This window comes from Octopus bimaculoides, chromosome 14 (genome assembly GCF_046866305.1).
Source record: "Octopus bimaculoides isolate indiv1 chromosome 14, ASM4686630v1, whole genome shotgun sequence".
In the NCBI taxonomy this organism is placed as follows: Eukaryota; Metazoa; Mollusca; class Cephalopoda; order Octopoda; family Octopodidae; genus Octopus; species Octopus bimaculoides.
The window spans coordinates 4,276,876-4,290,723 of NC_142941.1; the positions used below are offsets into that span (position 1 = coordinate 4,276,876).

A 13,848-nucleotide genomic window follows, 5' to 3' on the forward strand; every position below is an offset into this window, starting at 1 on the left:
ATATATATACACATGTACACGTATTTGAGTGGTTCTGTGTATATATGTGTGTGCATGTGTGTGTGTGATTGAAATATTAAGGATGAACAGTGACTGTGTCCATTTACCAGACATGGAAAACTATTGAGTCATTTCTAGCATGTACTTTGTCCATCTTGTTCACTAACCCAGTGAACAATCTGGAAGGTGGTGAACACCTGGACATCGTAAACAATCCAGGTGACACAAAGAATTTTTGATGAGACCCACAGATGGCCTAAAGGCCACTTAGAAACACACACACACACACGCATATTTTCACACACAATATACAACATACAAATATACACACCCCACACAAACATATGCGTAAATGGTAGCGACTGGGTATCGAACCAGGAACCCTTAGATTCCAGGCTAACAACTTTTACTGACTAATGTCAAGTGATGTAACAGGTTAAAAAAATATTCATAGAAGACAACTTTAGTCACAAGGATGAAAGTAGGCAGGGATCACCAGTGATACCCGAAATAGGGGGCCAGTGAATGTGGGTGGACCCTAATGTCAGCAGAGTTTTTGCAAATACTGTGGGTGGGGTTTGTTGTTTTTTCATGGATGAATTGATTGCCAAAGTAGTGTACTCATTGGAGTGTACTCTTTGATGTTTTTACAGGATGTTGGTTTCAAAAAGTTATTCCGCACCGACCCTTGCAGTCGCTTCTGATTCTCCAGCTCATGGATGAGAGCAAACGGCTTAATGTCAAGGTCATTAGGTAACTGTGGCGTTACGAGGTGAGTGCTCCGGTGCAGCTGCAGTTCGTCGCGTTCTGCAAACTGCTGCATGCATAAATCACACTGAAACGGCTTCTCCAAAACGGTATGCGATGATTTCTGGTGCGACTGCAGTTGAGCTTTCTTCATGAATTGCTCCCTACAAATGTCGCATTGAAAAGGCTTCTCGCCAGTATGGCTCCTCGTGTGGATCTGTAGTTTATCCTTCCTGGCAAACTCCTTCGGGCAATATTCACAAGGAAAAGGTTTCTCGCCCGTATGGATTCTTCGATGGATTTTCAAGTAACATCTTTGAACAAACTGTTTTGGACAAAGGTCGCAGTGGAATGGCTTTTCTCCGGTGTGAGTTCTTCGATGAATTTGCAGTCGGTCACTCCGAGCAAACTGCTTAGGGCAAAGGTCACAGTGAAAAGGCTTTTCACCTGTATGTGTCCTCTCATGGATAAGTAATTTGTCCTTCTGGACAAATTGCTTCGGACAGTAGTTACAATGAAAAGGCCTCTCACCAGTGTGCGTGCTTCGATGGATCTTCAGCTTATCGTTGCGTGAAAATCGTTTGGGACAAAATTCACACTGGAATGGCTTTTCTCCAGTGTGAATTCTTTCGTGGATCTGAAGTTTGTCCTTGTGGACAAAATGTTTGGCACAAAAATTACATTGGAACAGTTTTTCACCCGTGTGTATTCTCTGGTGTAACTGCAATGTGTTACGTCGTGCAAACTGCTTGGGGCAAAGCTCACAATGGAAAGCTTTCTCTGTAGTCCTCGTTGATGACATGGGAGTGTGGGGAAGGGAAGGAGGGGCTAGTGGGGGTAATGTCTTTGGTGCTGGGGGTGGAATCTTGTTCAAAACTGGCTGAGGTTGTTTGAGACAAAGATTATTTTCCGGTACAGCCTTCTCGATGGTGTGCATGCGTTCTGGTTGTGTGTGTAAATAAGAATTCTGAACAAACTGTTTCCCGTAAATGTCGGGACTGAAAAGTTTTTCGTTGGGGTGCAAAATGCCATGGGTCTGTAAGTAATAACCTTGGGTAAACTGGTTCATGTAGGACTGGTTCTGGAATGGCTTCTCATCCACCTCTGCCATTCTTGGAGGCTGCTGCTGCTGCTGCTGTTGCTGCTGGGGTGGCTGCTGCTGCTGTTGCTGCTGCTGCTGTTGCTGCTGCTGCTGTTGCTGCTGTTGCTGCTGCTGCTGCTGTATGTTGTTTGTCATCGTTAGCTGGAACTTTCCGAGCATGTTGCTGGAAAGCACCGAATCAGGAGAAAATTTGTCCATGGTCTGCTGTGTAGCCATTTACAGTTGTACAGTCAATATTTGGTCAGTGGTGACATCAAGGTGTCTATCTACCTACCTGTCCAGCTTTTAATACCCATGTACCAACTTGTGGAAGACTGGACAGGTAGATACGGACTGATACAGCTGGATAAAGAGTGGTAGGAAGATGAGACAAACGGGGGCAGCAGACGTTGAAACAGGGAAGAAATTACTTGATATCCACATCAAAACATGTCAGCAGACAATCTGAAAATAAACAAAACAACTTGATAAAAATCTCATATTAACAATAGTTTTCTGTCTGTATTTTAACAGGGTTAAACCCAGCCAACTTGTCATATTTTAATAAGGAAAAGCAATAGAAAGTTGCAGCCAAGTCACAAGTATTTACCCACAATCAACTTTTATTTCCTGTCTTACAAGTATTCAATGTGGCCACTATCTGCAGCATGGGCAACATCAATGTGATAAGAGAATTACTCCCAGACGTGTATCTGTTTGGTTTGCGAGATCCCCAGACCTCACCGTGTGTGATTTTTTCTTGTGGGGATATTGAAAAGATTGTGTTTATGCTCCACCCCCACCCACTCACCTCGATGACCCGAAACATCGAATAACGACACCAATCAAATCAGTGGATCGTGATATGCTGATACGCGTCTGGGAGGAATTCTCTTATCACATTGATGTTGCTCATGCCGTAGGTGGTGGCCACATTGGACACTTGTAAGACAGGAAATATAAAAGTTGATTGAGAGAAAATACTTGTGACTTAGCTGGAGCTTTCTATTGCTTTTCCTTATTAAAATATTGCGTAATGAAACCAGTTCATTCTGTAGAATAATCACCACAATGAAAGAACTGACTGGTGAGATTGTTGAAATGCAGGAGTGATGGTGAGTAGACATGTGCTGAGTACAACAAGATGGACAGGAGCATCCTCTAGATTCATCACTCAAGTCACTCTTAACCCTTTCATTACTGTATCTATTTTGAGATGCTCTGTGGTTCTTTCAACTAATTTTAAATATAACAAAGAATTTAGTAAAATAACTTTGTAATCATTTAGTTAGGAACATAAATTGTGACTAAGGTTTGGTGGAAGATTTTAATTCAAAACTTATGAAAACAAGACATTTGTACAACAGAGCCAGAACCGGTTTCAGCCAGGTTGGTAACGAAAGGGTTAAGTGCTGCCGGTAATATGTAATGCAGTACCACCTGTTGCATGGTTGGGCCATCCACAACTTATCCAGCAACTTAGTGAGTAGGATGGTTCTTAGATGTAGAACTGACACTAAGCTTTGCGGGATGGAAAACTTGACCAGTCAAAGGGTGGACAAACTCAGAAGAGTCAATGGCCATCCAAATGTGTGTGTGTGTGTGTGTGTGTATAGGCATAGACATGGCTATGTGGTAAGAAGCTTGCTTCTCAACTATATGGTTTTAGGTTCAGTCCCACTGCTCGGTAACTTAGGACCTTTCATCCTTTTGGGGTCGATAAATTAAGTACCAGTTAAGTTCTGGGGTTGATGTAATCCACTCAGCCCCTTCCCCCAAATTTCAGGCCTTGTGCCTTTAGTAGAAAGGATCATTATGGTACATACATACATACGTATGCAAGGATATATTTAAATATATCAATAATAAATACACTGACATGAACTTAGCTGTATGATTAAGTAATCTCTCCCTTTCTCTCTCTCTCCATCCATGACCCACACTCCACACAATGTCAAATAATCATACGCTAATTTTTACCTGTTTATGCTCCTGGATGTTGTCGTTTAACCTCAAGACAGTTCTGCCTGGTCAAATACATATATGATCAAAGACAATCTAGCTGTGACCATCCCAACCTTTTGTATATCCAACTCTACATTTTCCAATGTGTTCTTCTGTTTTTTAAGATGATAGAGTACGATTAGAGGTAGTTTTAGCTGTTATCTTTAGCAGCTCTACGGACCATGTAGAAGTCTACACATTGGCCTCTTGTACTACGGCATGAAGACCAAAATAGAGAACTGCTACACCTAACTGCTGGCCATTCCTAAAGGATAAACCATGGCAAGAGTACATAGACGACTGTTATTTTTTAACCCTAGGTCAACCCCGACTGGCCAAACCTGTGATCGAAAGTATTCCGGCCATGACCATTGCATTCATTTCCTACAATCCAAGAAGCCAGGACTACATTAAGTAACATTTCCTTTTTAAAACAGCAAGGGATATTTGGCTGCTGTTTCTAGCAGATCAAGCGACCACATACAGGCTTCATTGATGGCAGCAAGTGCTTGCTTCTACCATTTCCACTTAAACCTCCTCTTGAGCGTCAAGTACCTAAGGCTACATTATCAAATGTCTCTCCTTTTATCAGATGCTGGTGTGAAGTTGGAGTGAGAATTAACCATTTCAATACCAAACAACTTGAGACGACCCCTGGTCCTATGGTAAAAACTTCCTGATTTAAAGTGAGCGAAATTAAACTTTCCATCAAAATTTCATACAAATTTAAAGCTTTAATAATGGCAAAGTTAATAATTCTTCATTATTTGCAAAATTAATTGAAAGAAAGCCAACATATTTGAACAGAAATATACTCTTTTACTTGTTTCAGTCATTTGACTGTGACCATGCTGGAGCACCGCCTTTAGTCGAGCAAATCGATCCCAGGACTTATTCTTTGGAAGCCTGGTACTTATTCTATCGGTCTGTTTTGCCGAACCACTAAGTTATGGGGATGTAAACACACCAGCATCGGTTGTCAAGCGATTTTGGGGGGACAAACACAGACACACACACATACATATATTTTATTTATTTATTTATTTATTTATTTATTAATGTGTTTCAGCCAAGTGGCTGCGGTCATGCTGGTGCACCATATATATATATACATATATACAATGGGCTTCTTTCAGTTTCCGTCTACCAAATCCACTCACAAGGCTTTGGTTGGCCCGAGGTTATAGTAGAAGACACTTGCCCAAGATGCCATGCAGTGGGACTGAACCCGGAACCATGTGGTTGGGAAGCAAAAGCAAAAAGGTTAAAGTGATCAGAATTAAAATCTGCCCAACAAAGTTTCATGTTAAGTTCTATTCGAAACACCAGCTTAATAACGATTAAGATACTTAATTAAATTTTTGATTATTTCAAACATTAATCGAAACAAAATCAGTGTATTTCAACAGAAATATGCTAACAAAAAGACATTATCTCATAGCTTTTGAGATTCCAATGATTTTTTCTTTTCTCTTGTTCTTTTACTTGTTTCGGTCATGCAACAGCGGCCATGCTGGAGCACCACCTTTAGTCGAACAAATCGACCCCAGAACTTATTCTTTGTAAACCTAGTACTTATTCTATCAGCATCTTTTGCTGAACTGCTAAGTCACAGGGATGCAAACACACCAACATCGGTTGTCATGTCAAGCAATGGTGGGGAGTCAAACACAAACACACACACACATACATACTCACACACACGATGGGCTTCTTTCAGTTTCCATCTACCAAATCCACTTAGAAGGCTTTGGTTGGCTCAAGGCTATAGTAGAAGACACTTGCTCAAAGTGAACCCAGAACCATGTGGTTGGGAAGCAAGCTTCTTACCACACAGCCACTCCTGCGATTGTTTATTTTTAGAATGACATTGTAGGGTAGGTGTGAGAGATCAGATCTGACTAGTTTGATTATAAAACAGGTTGGATATTTGGGACCAGATATGTCCAGTTTAGAAGATATTTGATGCAAGTGTTTGAAGATGGCCAAATGGTTTTACACAAGGTCAAGTATTTCCACCTGGCCATCCCATTACTGTATGCAGTAATGGGATGTACACCCAAGAGCCACCTTTGTATATACAACTAGGGTTTTGTCTTGAGATGACTCTCATATTTTTGGTGTTTTCTTTTCTTTTTACAGCTGGATGCCCTTCCTATCAGTATGGACTGTGGTCATTTTCTCAGGTCACTCACACTACAGAAGCTCTCTTTACTCTGTGTTAGTTTGTACTAAGAGGTGGTGCTTTCCAAGACAAGTTGTTTCTGCTGCAGTCTGAGAAATGAGCATATATCCATGCTACAGGTGCAGAGCAGGCTCTTTAATTACAACTAATTAGGGGAGATTGTCTCCTGGGACTGACATAGTGAAATCTAGTGTGGGGGAAGATGGTTGATAAAAGACTGTCTCTGTGGTACTAGATAAACGGAGGGGTAAGACAAAAATAGGGGATGGAGGTTTCAGCTAGAATAAGAAAATACAAATGAGAGATGTCGACTAACTCAGCTGAGAGCTGTTGTGCTCCATGTGGGCCTGTACTGGTGTCACGTACAAAAGCCCCTGTGCTGGTACAATGTAAGAAGCAGCTGTGATGGTGCCATATAAAAAAGCACCCAGTACACTCTATAAAGGGGTTGGCATTAGGGAAGGTTTCCAGCTGGAGGGACCATGCCAAAAACAGACAACTGGATCCTGATGCATTCTGATTTGCCAGCTCCTGTTAAACCATCCAACCCATGCCAGCATGGAAAACGGACGTTAAAGGATGGTGAGCGATCGTGATTTAGTGCCCTGCATTCCCCGGTTCAGATCCTGAGATCACTCAGTGTGGTATTGGCAGATGGATTGACAGAATTATTAAAGGTCAGATTAAACACCTGCAGTTTTTAGTCTTGGCTCTTATATTGAATTAAAATGTTGTCGCTGACGTCAAATTTGCTTTCAAGCCTTTGGAAGGGGTGGGGGGGGGGGTTATAAGAGAAAATATCAGTCAAGTACTGGAGTTGATTTAATATTCTTGTAAGGCATCTCAGATGCAAATGGAAATTATAACAGGAAATAAATCTGAAGGGTTCTTGATCAAGAGAAGGCAGACATATCAGTAATATAATGGTTCTCTTCAATTAATTATATTCCATTGTCAGTTACAATGAATATCTCATTGTATAATCTTGTCCTAGACATTGTGGTCATGGTTGGAACAGGTATACGTCTGCTCAATCAAGACTAAGCAACGTCAAGCACTGAGTGAAACGAATTCATCATTCTTATTGCATTGGAGGTGGTGGGGACGGCTGTTGCTGTTGACGGTGTGCATAAAGCGAATGAATGAATCTCACAACTTCTATCCGTTGCACCTTGGCGTCTCAGAAACCAAAACTATTGTATAAAAAGGAGGATATATAACATCATTGATATATATATATATACATACATACATACAGAGAGAGAGAGAGACAGATAGGGATAGATAAATAGAGAGAGATACATAGGTAGATAATTAGATAAATGCGTAGATTACTAAGAGCAAATAGTGAGTTCATTATATGAAAAGATAGAAAGAGAGAGATGTGAGAAAGACAGTATGATGTAAGAAAGAGAGTGAGAGTGTGAAAGAAGAGAAGGGGGAGGGTAGAGTGAACGACAAAAGAAGAGAGGGAGAGGAGTGAAAGAGTGAGAGGAAGATAAGAAAAAGAAGGGCAGTGTAATATAAGCGAGAGAGGGGGGTGCAGTGTAATAGAAAAAAGAGGGGGGGAGCGAAAACGAGAAAAAAGAGACGGGAGGGGATGCTATGAGAAAAGAGAAGTGGGGGGGGACACTGAACAAAAGTGGAACACCATGCGAGAGAGAGAGAAAGAGAGAGGTTCAATAATTTTCCTATGAGTCAAGATTATTCCAGGAATTCATTCATTGCCCTCCCCTTCTCTCCTCCCCCTCCCCCATTTCATATTTAAACTGAAGCGATTCTTTCAATATTGGTGGTGGTGGTGGTGGCGGTAATAATAGTGGTGGTGGTGATAGTATTGTTGAGGGTGACGGGGGAAATGGTGGTAGTTAGCGGTGGGTGATGAGACGAAGGGTAGGATGGCGACGACGACGATGTTGTTTAGGCCCAGGTCAGCTATCATAGAGCCCCAAATAATGATCAGAAGCGTTCCAGCCTTGACCATCCCGTCCTTTTTTTCTGTTTCCGTTCTGTTTTGTTTTCCAGATTGAGAATTAAGGGCCACTTGGCAGTTATTTCTAGTAGGTCGATCGAGCGACCGCGTAGCGGCTCCTTGATGTCGGCTTTGATGACGATGGTGGTAGCGGTGGGTAGTGTTGCTAGTACATGATGGTGATGATGATGATGATGGTGGTGGTGGTGGTGGGGTTATGGCGGAGAAAGACGGAGGAGAACGTTAAAGAAAACGAGCAATTCAAAGAGAGAAAAAAAAAATGGTACTAATGTTTCAAAGATAGGCCTCGAGCTATATCACACACACACATATAGATGTACGTATTATATCACCCAAATATTTCCGACAGAAACTAGCCGGGGAAACCATAGATATAAACTAACTGTAGTCTAATATCACGAGGAGAAGAAAGAAAAAAAAAGGACATGAAAGCCACAACATCACCACTACTCAAACACCATAAAAAGCTGTGTGTGTAAAAAAAAAAAAAAATTATCGAATAAATTGGAAATAATATGAAATAAAACATTTACTTAAGCACAAGGTTAGTAATTCATAACGAAAGCAGAATTGGGAGTTTGTGATGTTCATTATTTCCCTCCCACAGTAAAGTCACTGAAATAAATAAATAATATAGCTATGAAAGAAGGTAGAAGCTAATAAGCCAGCCAAGTCCTAAATTAGTCCCACTTAGCTTGTGTGTGTGTGTGTATGTATATATATATAAGAACCCATATATATATATATATATATATATATGGGTTCTTCTTTCTGAACATAAATAGTTGATATCATTCATTATACTTTGCTTACAGGCATATCCCGTTCTTCCTTCTTTCCGAAAGTTTATCCCCGTTTAAAGGTTACATGTTCGGCTAGGGGGGGAGGCGGGCACTATGTGACCGCTGAAAACAACAGGAATAGCAGCCAAAACCCCCTTCAAATTATAGCCTCAAAGGCTTTAAAAAAGAGACGAGACGGTCACGGTGGAATAGCTCTGATCGTAGATCTCTTTGATCAGACCTGAGATTAAACAACAATTAGTTGCTGCAGAGAGAGAGGGGGGGGAGCTTCATATATTGTCAGTCAACCTGCTTATGCTGTTGGAATAAAAGACAGGATGGTTATGGGTGGAACGCTATCTTTTTTTTTTTTTCTTTTTGTATCGTAGATTGATTTTGCCCAATGAGAGCGTCAGACAAATGCCTGCAGTATGTACTTACGGCGTTCGAATCCCAGTGAGGTCAAACCTAGCCTTTTTATGCTTCCGAGTTGATGAAGTACCCTTGAAGTATTGAAGTCGATTTAATAAGGCATCTTGGATGTGAATGGAATTATATCATGGAAGCCCTGAGGCCTATAAAATATAAACTCCCTATTCTGCCTCATCCACCCTCCCCCTAATAATCACACATCCCCATTTGCTGTGCTTCTATCCGAAGTCAACTTTAGGTTTGAGATGTGTATGTGTGTAGGCCTATGCAAACATTACCTTGGTATTGTATATATGAAGATGGATATATATAGATAGACAGACAGATAGATATACATCCATACCTATCTTAGTATATTGGTGTGTTTATATATATACACACAGAGATCCATTTAGCACTGTGTGTATATATATATATAATAATAATACAGTACTATATATATGTTGTGTGTATAATGAAACGAACGAAACCCAATTTCAAACAAGCACACGTACACAAAGTTAAAAATATACATGTGTGTGTTTGTATGCATATACACACTTGTAGTGCAGCATGTGAGCAGCATGTAGATTTATTTCTATAACAAATACGTATACTTGTGAAAACATGTATACACACGGAGAAGGGGGGGGCTTCAGTGATATAGCTATGCAGTGTATTGTTTATAGTGTATGTGTGTGTGTGTGTAGTATAATGCAATATACATATATACACACAAACATGAACAAGAGATTTTGTACATAAATATATATATACGCACCCCCCCACACACACATATATATATACAGGCACACGTGTCTATATATATCTACACACACATCTCTCTCTCTATATATATATATATATATGCACACACATACATACGACAGACGTGTGTGATAGATCGCAGATCAACACATGGAAAGGCGTGAGATCCACACATTACATACAACATTATTCATGTTTATATATATATATATATATATATATACACACACACACACAGTTCTCTACCCTCACAATGATACAGCCGCGCCAAATGCGCCATATGGGTCTTAATTATTTTGTCCCCTGCCTGAAAGGGAGAACTTTGACGCATTTAAATATTGTAAATAACTGGGAGCCCCTATAGTGTAAGAATGTAATTTTCATACACAATGTTGAGAAACTGCCCTCGTGGGGTATATATGCATACAAAAACGCATACACGTGTTATTGTTTAGCCCCGAGTCACTACTGGTTGAGCTAGGATATTCCACCCACAATCATCACGTTGTTTGTTGTTTGCAGACATAGATAATTTTAAGGGTACTTGGGAATGGTTTAGGGTAGATTTGGTTCCTACATGCAGCAGATCGGGTGACCCTGTATAAGTGCCTTCGTTGGCTCACTCACATGTGGGATGTTGCCTTGGCTCGGCAAACCTTACGATCAAAGACATTCCAGCCGTGACTAACCGTCCTTTCTGTACAAACATGGTGTATGTATTATTTTACATAGGACTACATGATCCGACGTACCTTTACTTTTCTTTAAGAGCGTAGGAATACTTGGCTGCTGTTTCTAGCATATCGAGCGACCACGTAGAGGCATCCCTCATCTCGCAGATATACGTGTGTAAACATGCGTGGTGTATGTATGTGTTGGCCTCGATGAACATGTGCAGAAAAGTTATAGGACATATATATATATATATATATATATATATACACGGGGAGGGAGGGCTACAGACTGAAGAAAAGATGTATATATATAGTGTAAATTCACATATATGTATATATTTGTATGTGTCTATAACACATGTGCATGGGTTTGTGTATATAAATTACGTGTGTGTGTGTATATATATATATATACACACAAGTATGGTATGCCTGTGTATATATATACATATATATATATATATATATATATATATATATATATATATGTATGTGTGTGTGTAAGTGGGAGTGAGAACTAAAGATTTATTGGGACACAAAATTAAAAATAGGGACCTGTACCCTTCTCTGCGTATAATATTGCCCCCTTTTCCATTTCCACACTCACACGCAATATATATATATATGTATGTATATATATATATATATATATATATATATATATATATATAAATATATATATATATAGTCCCGTGACTATAATGGTTTGCAAAGACTAGAGTAATGAAACGCAAACAAAGAGTTAAATAGAGTTAAATTAGTGCAAATGAGCGAATATATATATATATATACACACAAATATATATACATGTAAATATATACACACACACATATATATATATATACATATATACTAATAAATATACATATATATGCATATACATATATACAGATACAAATATATATACATATATGTATACATATGCATATATATATTCATATACATACATATATATATACACATACATTCATACATATATTTGATACACGATTCTATATCTATTTATATAAATATATATATACATATGTAAATATATACATATATATTTACATATGTATATATATATATATATATATATATAAATATATATATCTATATATGTATATATATATATATATATATATATATAAATATATATATCTATACACTCTCTCTCTCTCTCTCTCTCTCTCTCTCTCTCTATATATATATATATATATATATATATATATATATATATATATATATATATATATATATATATATATAGGCCACTAAGTAACTCTTGTAGTGTGCTTAGTTAATAAAAAATATATATGCGCATATACATACTAGATACATGTGATGTACAAACCTAATATAAATAAATGTATAAATGCATACATATAAATAGATACATACACATGCTATACGTATGTATTTATAAACACACGCGTATGTATGTATGTATCTATTTAACAACACATGTGTATCTGTGAGTGTTTATCTGTGTGTGTGTGAGAGAGAGAGATAATAACAGAACACAAATAAACAAATAAAATATGATGACGAAGATTTCAGAAATGCTTCACAATCGACGTGCAGCGCGTGCGCGCGTGTTGCGCATGTGTACGTGTATTTACTGTCATGTGTGTGTCTGTGCGTGTTTACCCTCGTGTTTATGTGTGTGCGCGCGCTAACCCCCTCCTGTATGTATGCGTGTTTACGCTCGTGTGTGTATGTGTTTACCCTCATAGATGTGTGTGTGTGTATATATATATATATATATATATATATATATATATATATATATAATTTTGCGTGATCGTATAAGTTGGCTTAGTGTGTGTATGTATATATACAAATATGAGATTGTGTTTTGATGTAGAAGCGATGAAAGTGTGTGGGTGTGTATGAACGAATTGCGCGTGTTTATCCCTCATGCGTATGTGTGTGTGTTTATGTGTGTGCGTGCGTGAAGGGGTCCTAAAGTTTCACGGACCAGCACTGACCTCTTTATACATACACATGCATACATACATATACATACAAACACATGCTAACTCATACACACAACTAGCTATACGTACACACACACATTTATACATAAATACACACACACACACATATATATATATATATATATAAAATATAGAGTACTTTTTTTGTTATTTTTTTTTTTTTTTCAAGGCTGCAAAACATTGCACAATCTTTGAAAAGCGATGCTATTCAGTTTTGCTACTTACCTTGACTAGTTTGCAGTAGAATCTGAAAGGTTTGCAGTGGAAGAGATATTGCTGAACAAAAAAACCCTTGGGACATAAATTTTTTTTTTCCAATAGTAGAACAATGAAACCGGTGTAATATTATTTTTTTCACTTTGCTTAAAAAAAGTCCGGATCGGCTTGGTTGCACTTTCATATTAACGGGCACTGCAAGAGTAAAATGTGTGTTTGTAAGAAGAGGGGTGGAGGAGGAAGAGATGGTGGGAGAGGCATAATAAGTGTTGTTTTTGTTGTTGTTGTTGTTGTTGTTGCTAATGTTGTTGCTGCCGTTGATGGTGGTGGTGGTGGTGGTAGTTGCTGGTAACGGAGAAGGGGGAAACTATAATTCTTGAGAAGGAAGAATTTTTTTGAAATACAAAAACAAATACATATACATACATATATAAATATATACACATGTATATGTATCTCCATATAAATATAGGATTGCAGTTGAAATAATGGTTAGGTTTTGGCGCCCACACGTCATTCATTTCATAAATGGAATATTTATTTCATTCTAAATATTCTTGTGTAATTTATTTATTTATTTTCTTATTTTTCTTATTTTTTCATTTATTTTCCCCCCTCCCTTCTTTTAGTCAGAGATTTGGTATTCTCTAAGAATTAACAAGGTTTCCCTTTTTTTCCTTTAGCTTTTTCTCACTCCCTCTCTCTCTCTCTCTCTCTCTCTCTCTCTCTCTCTCTTCAGTCCTTCTCCCTCTTCTTTCTCTTTGCACTATTTTTTCAACCCTAGATCAACCCACTATCAAGAGATTTCAACCATGACCATCCCTTTTGATTTTCAAGATGGTCATGGCTGGAACAGGATTGGGACATGAGGAAAATCATCATCATCATTTACACCATCTCACTACCACCACCACCACCACAACCACCAACATCATCATCATCATCATCATCGATTTGAACGAAATTTTTCTTCCAATATCTATGTGGGTTGGATAGGTTTGAAAAAA

General features: G+C 38.4%; 1 protein-coding gene across 5 annotated transcripts in view; it reads right to left on the bottom strand.

Moving 5' to 3' along the window:
• LOC106870096 (uncharacterized) overlaps nucleotides 1-13,327 on the bottom strand; it is a 15,341-nt gene extending 2,014 nt beyond the window's left edge. Inside the window, exons 1-3 of one of the 5 annotated variants that reach the window (XM_089363210.1) lie at nucleotides 12,851-13,327; nucleotides 7,171-7,210; nucleotides 1-2,293 (exon numbers count right to left, since the gene is read on the bottom strand). The exon at nucleotides 1-2,293 is cut by the window's left edge and continues 2,014 nt beyond it. In XM_089363210.1, coding sequence (XP_089219336.1) covers nucleotides 590-2,065 — 1,476 coding nt within the window. In that variant the 5' untranslated portion in view covers nucleotides 2,066-2,293; nucleotides 7,171-7,210; nucleotides 12,851-13,327 and the 3' untranslated portion in view covers nucleotides 1-589. The other 4 variants (XM_014916078.3, XM_052972973.2, XM_014916079.3 and 1 more) reach the window with 4 other exon arrangements.
• Nucleotides 13,328-13,848: the final 521 nt, after the last annotated feature.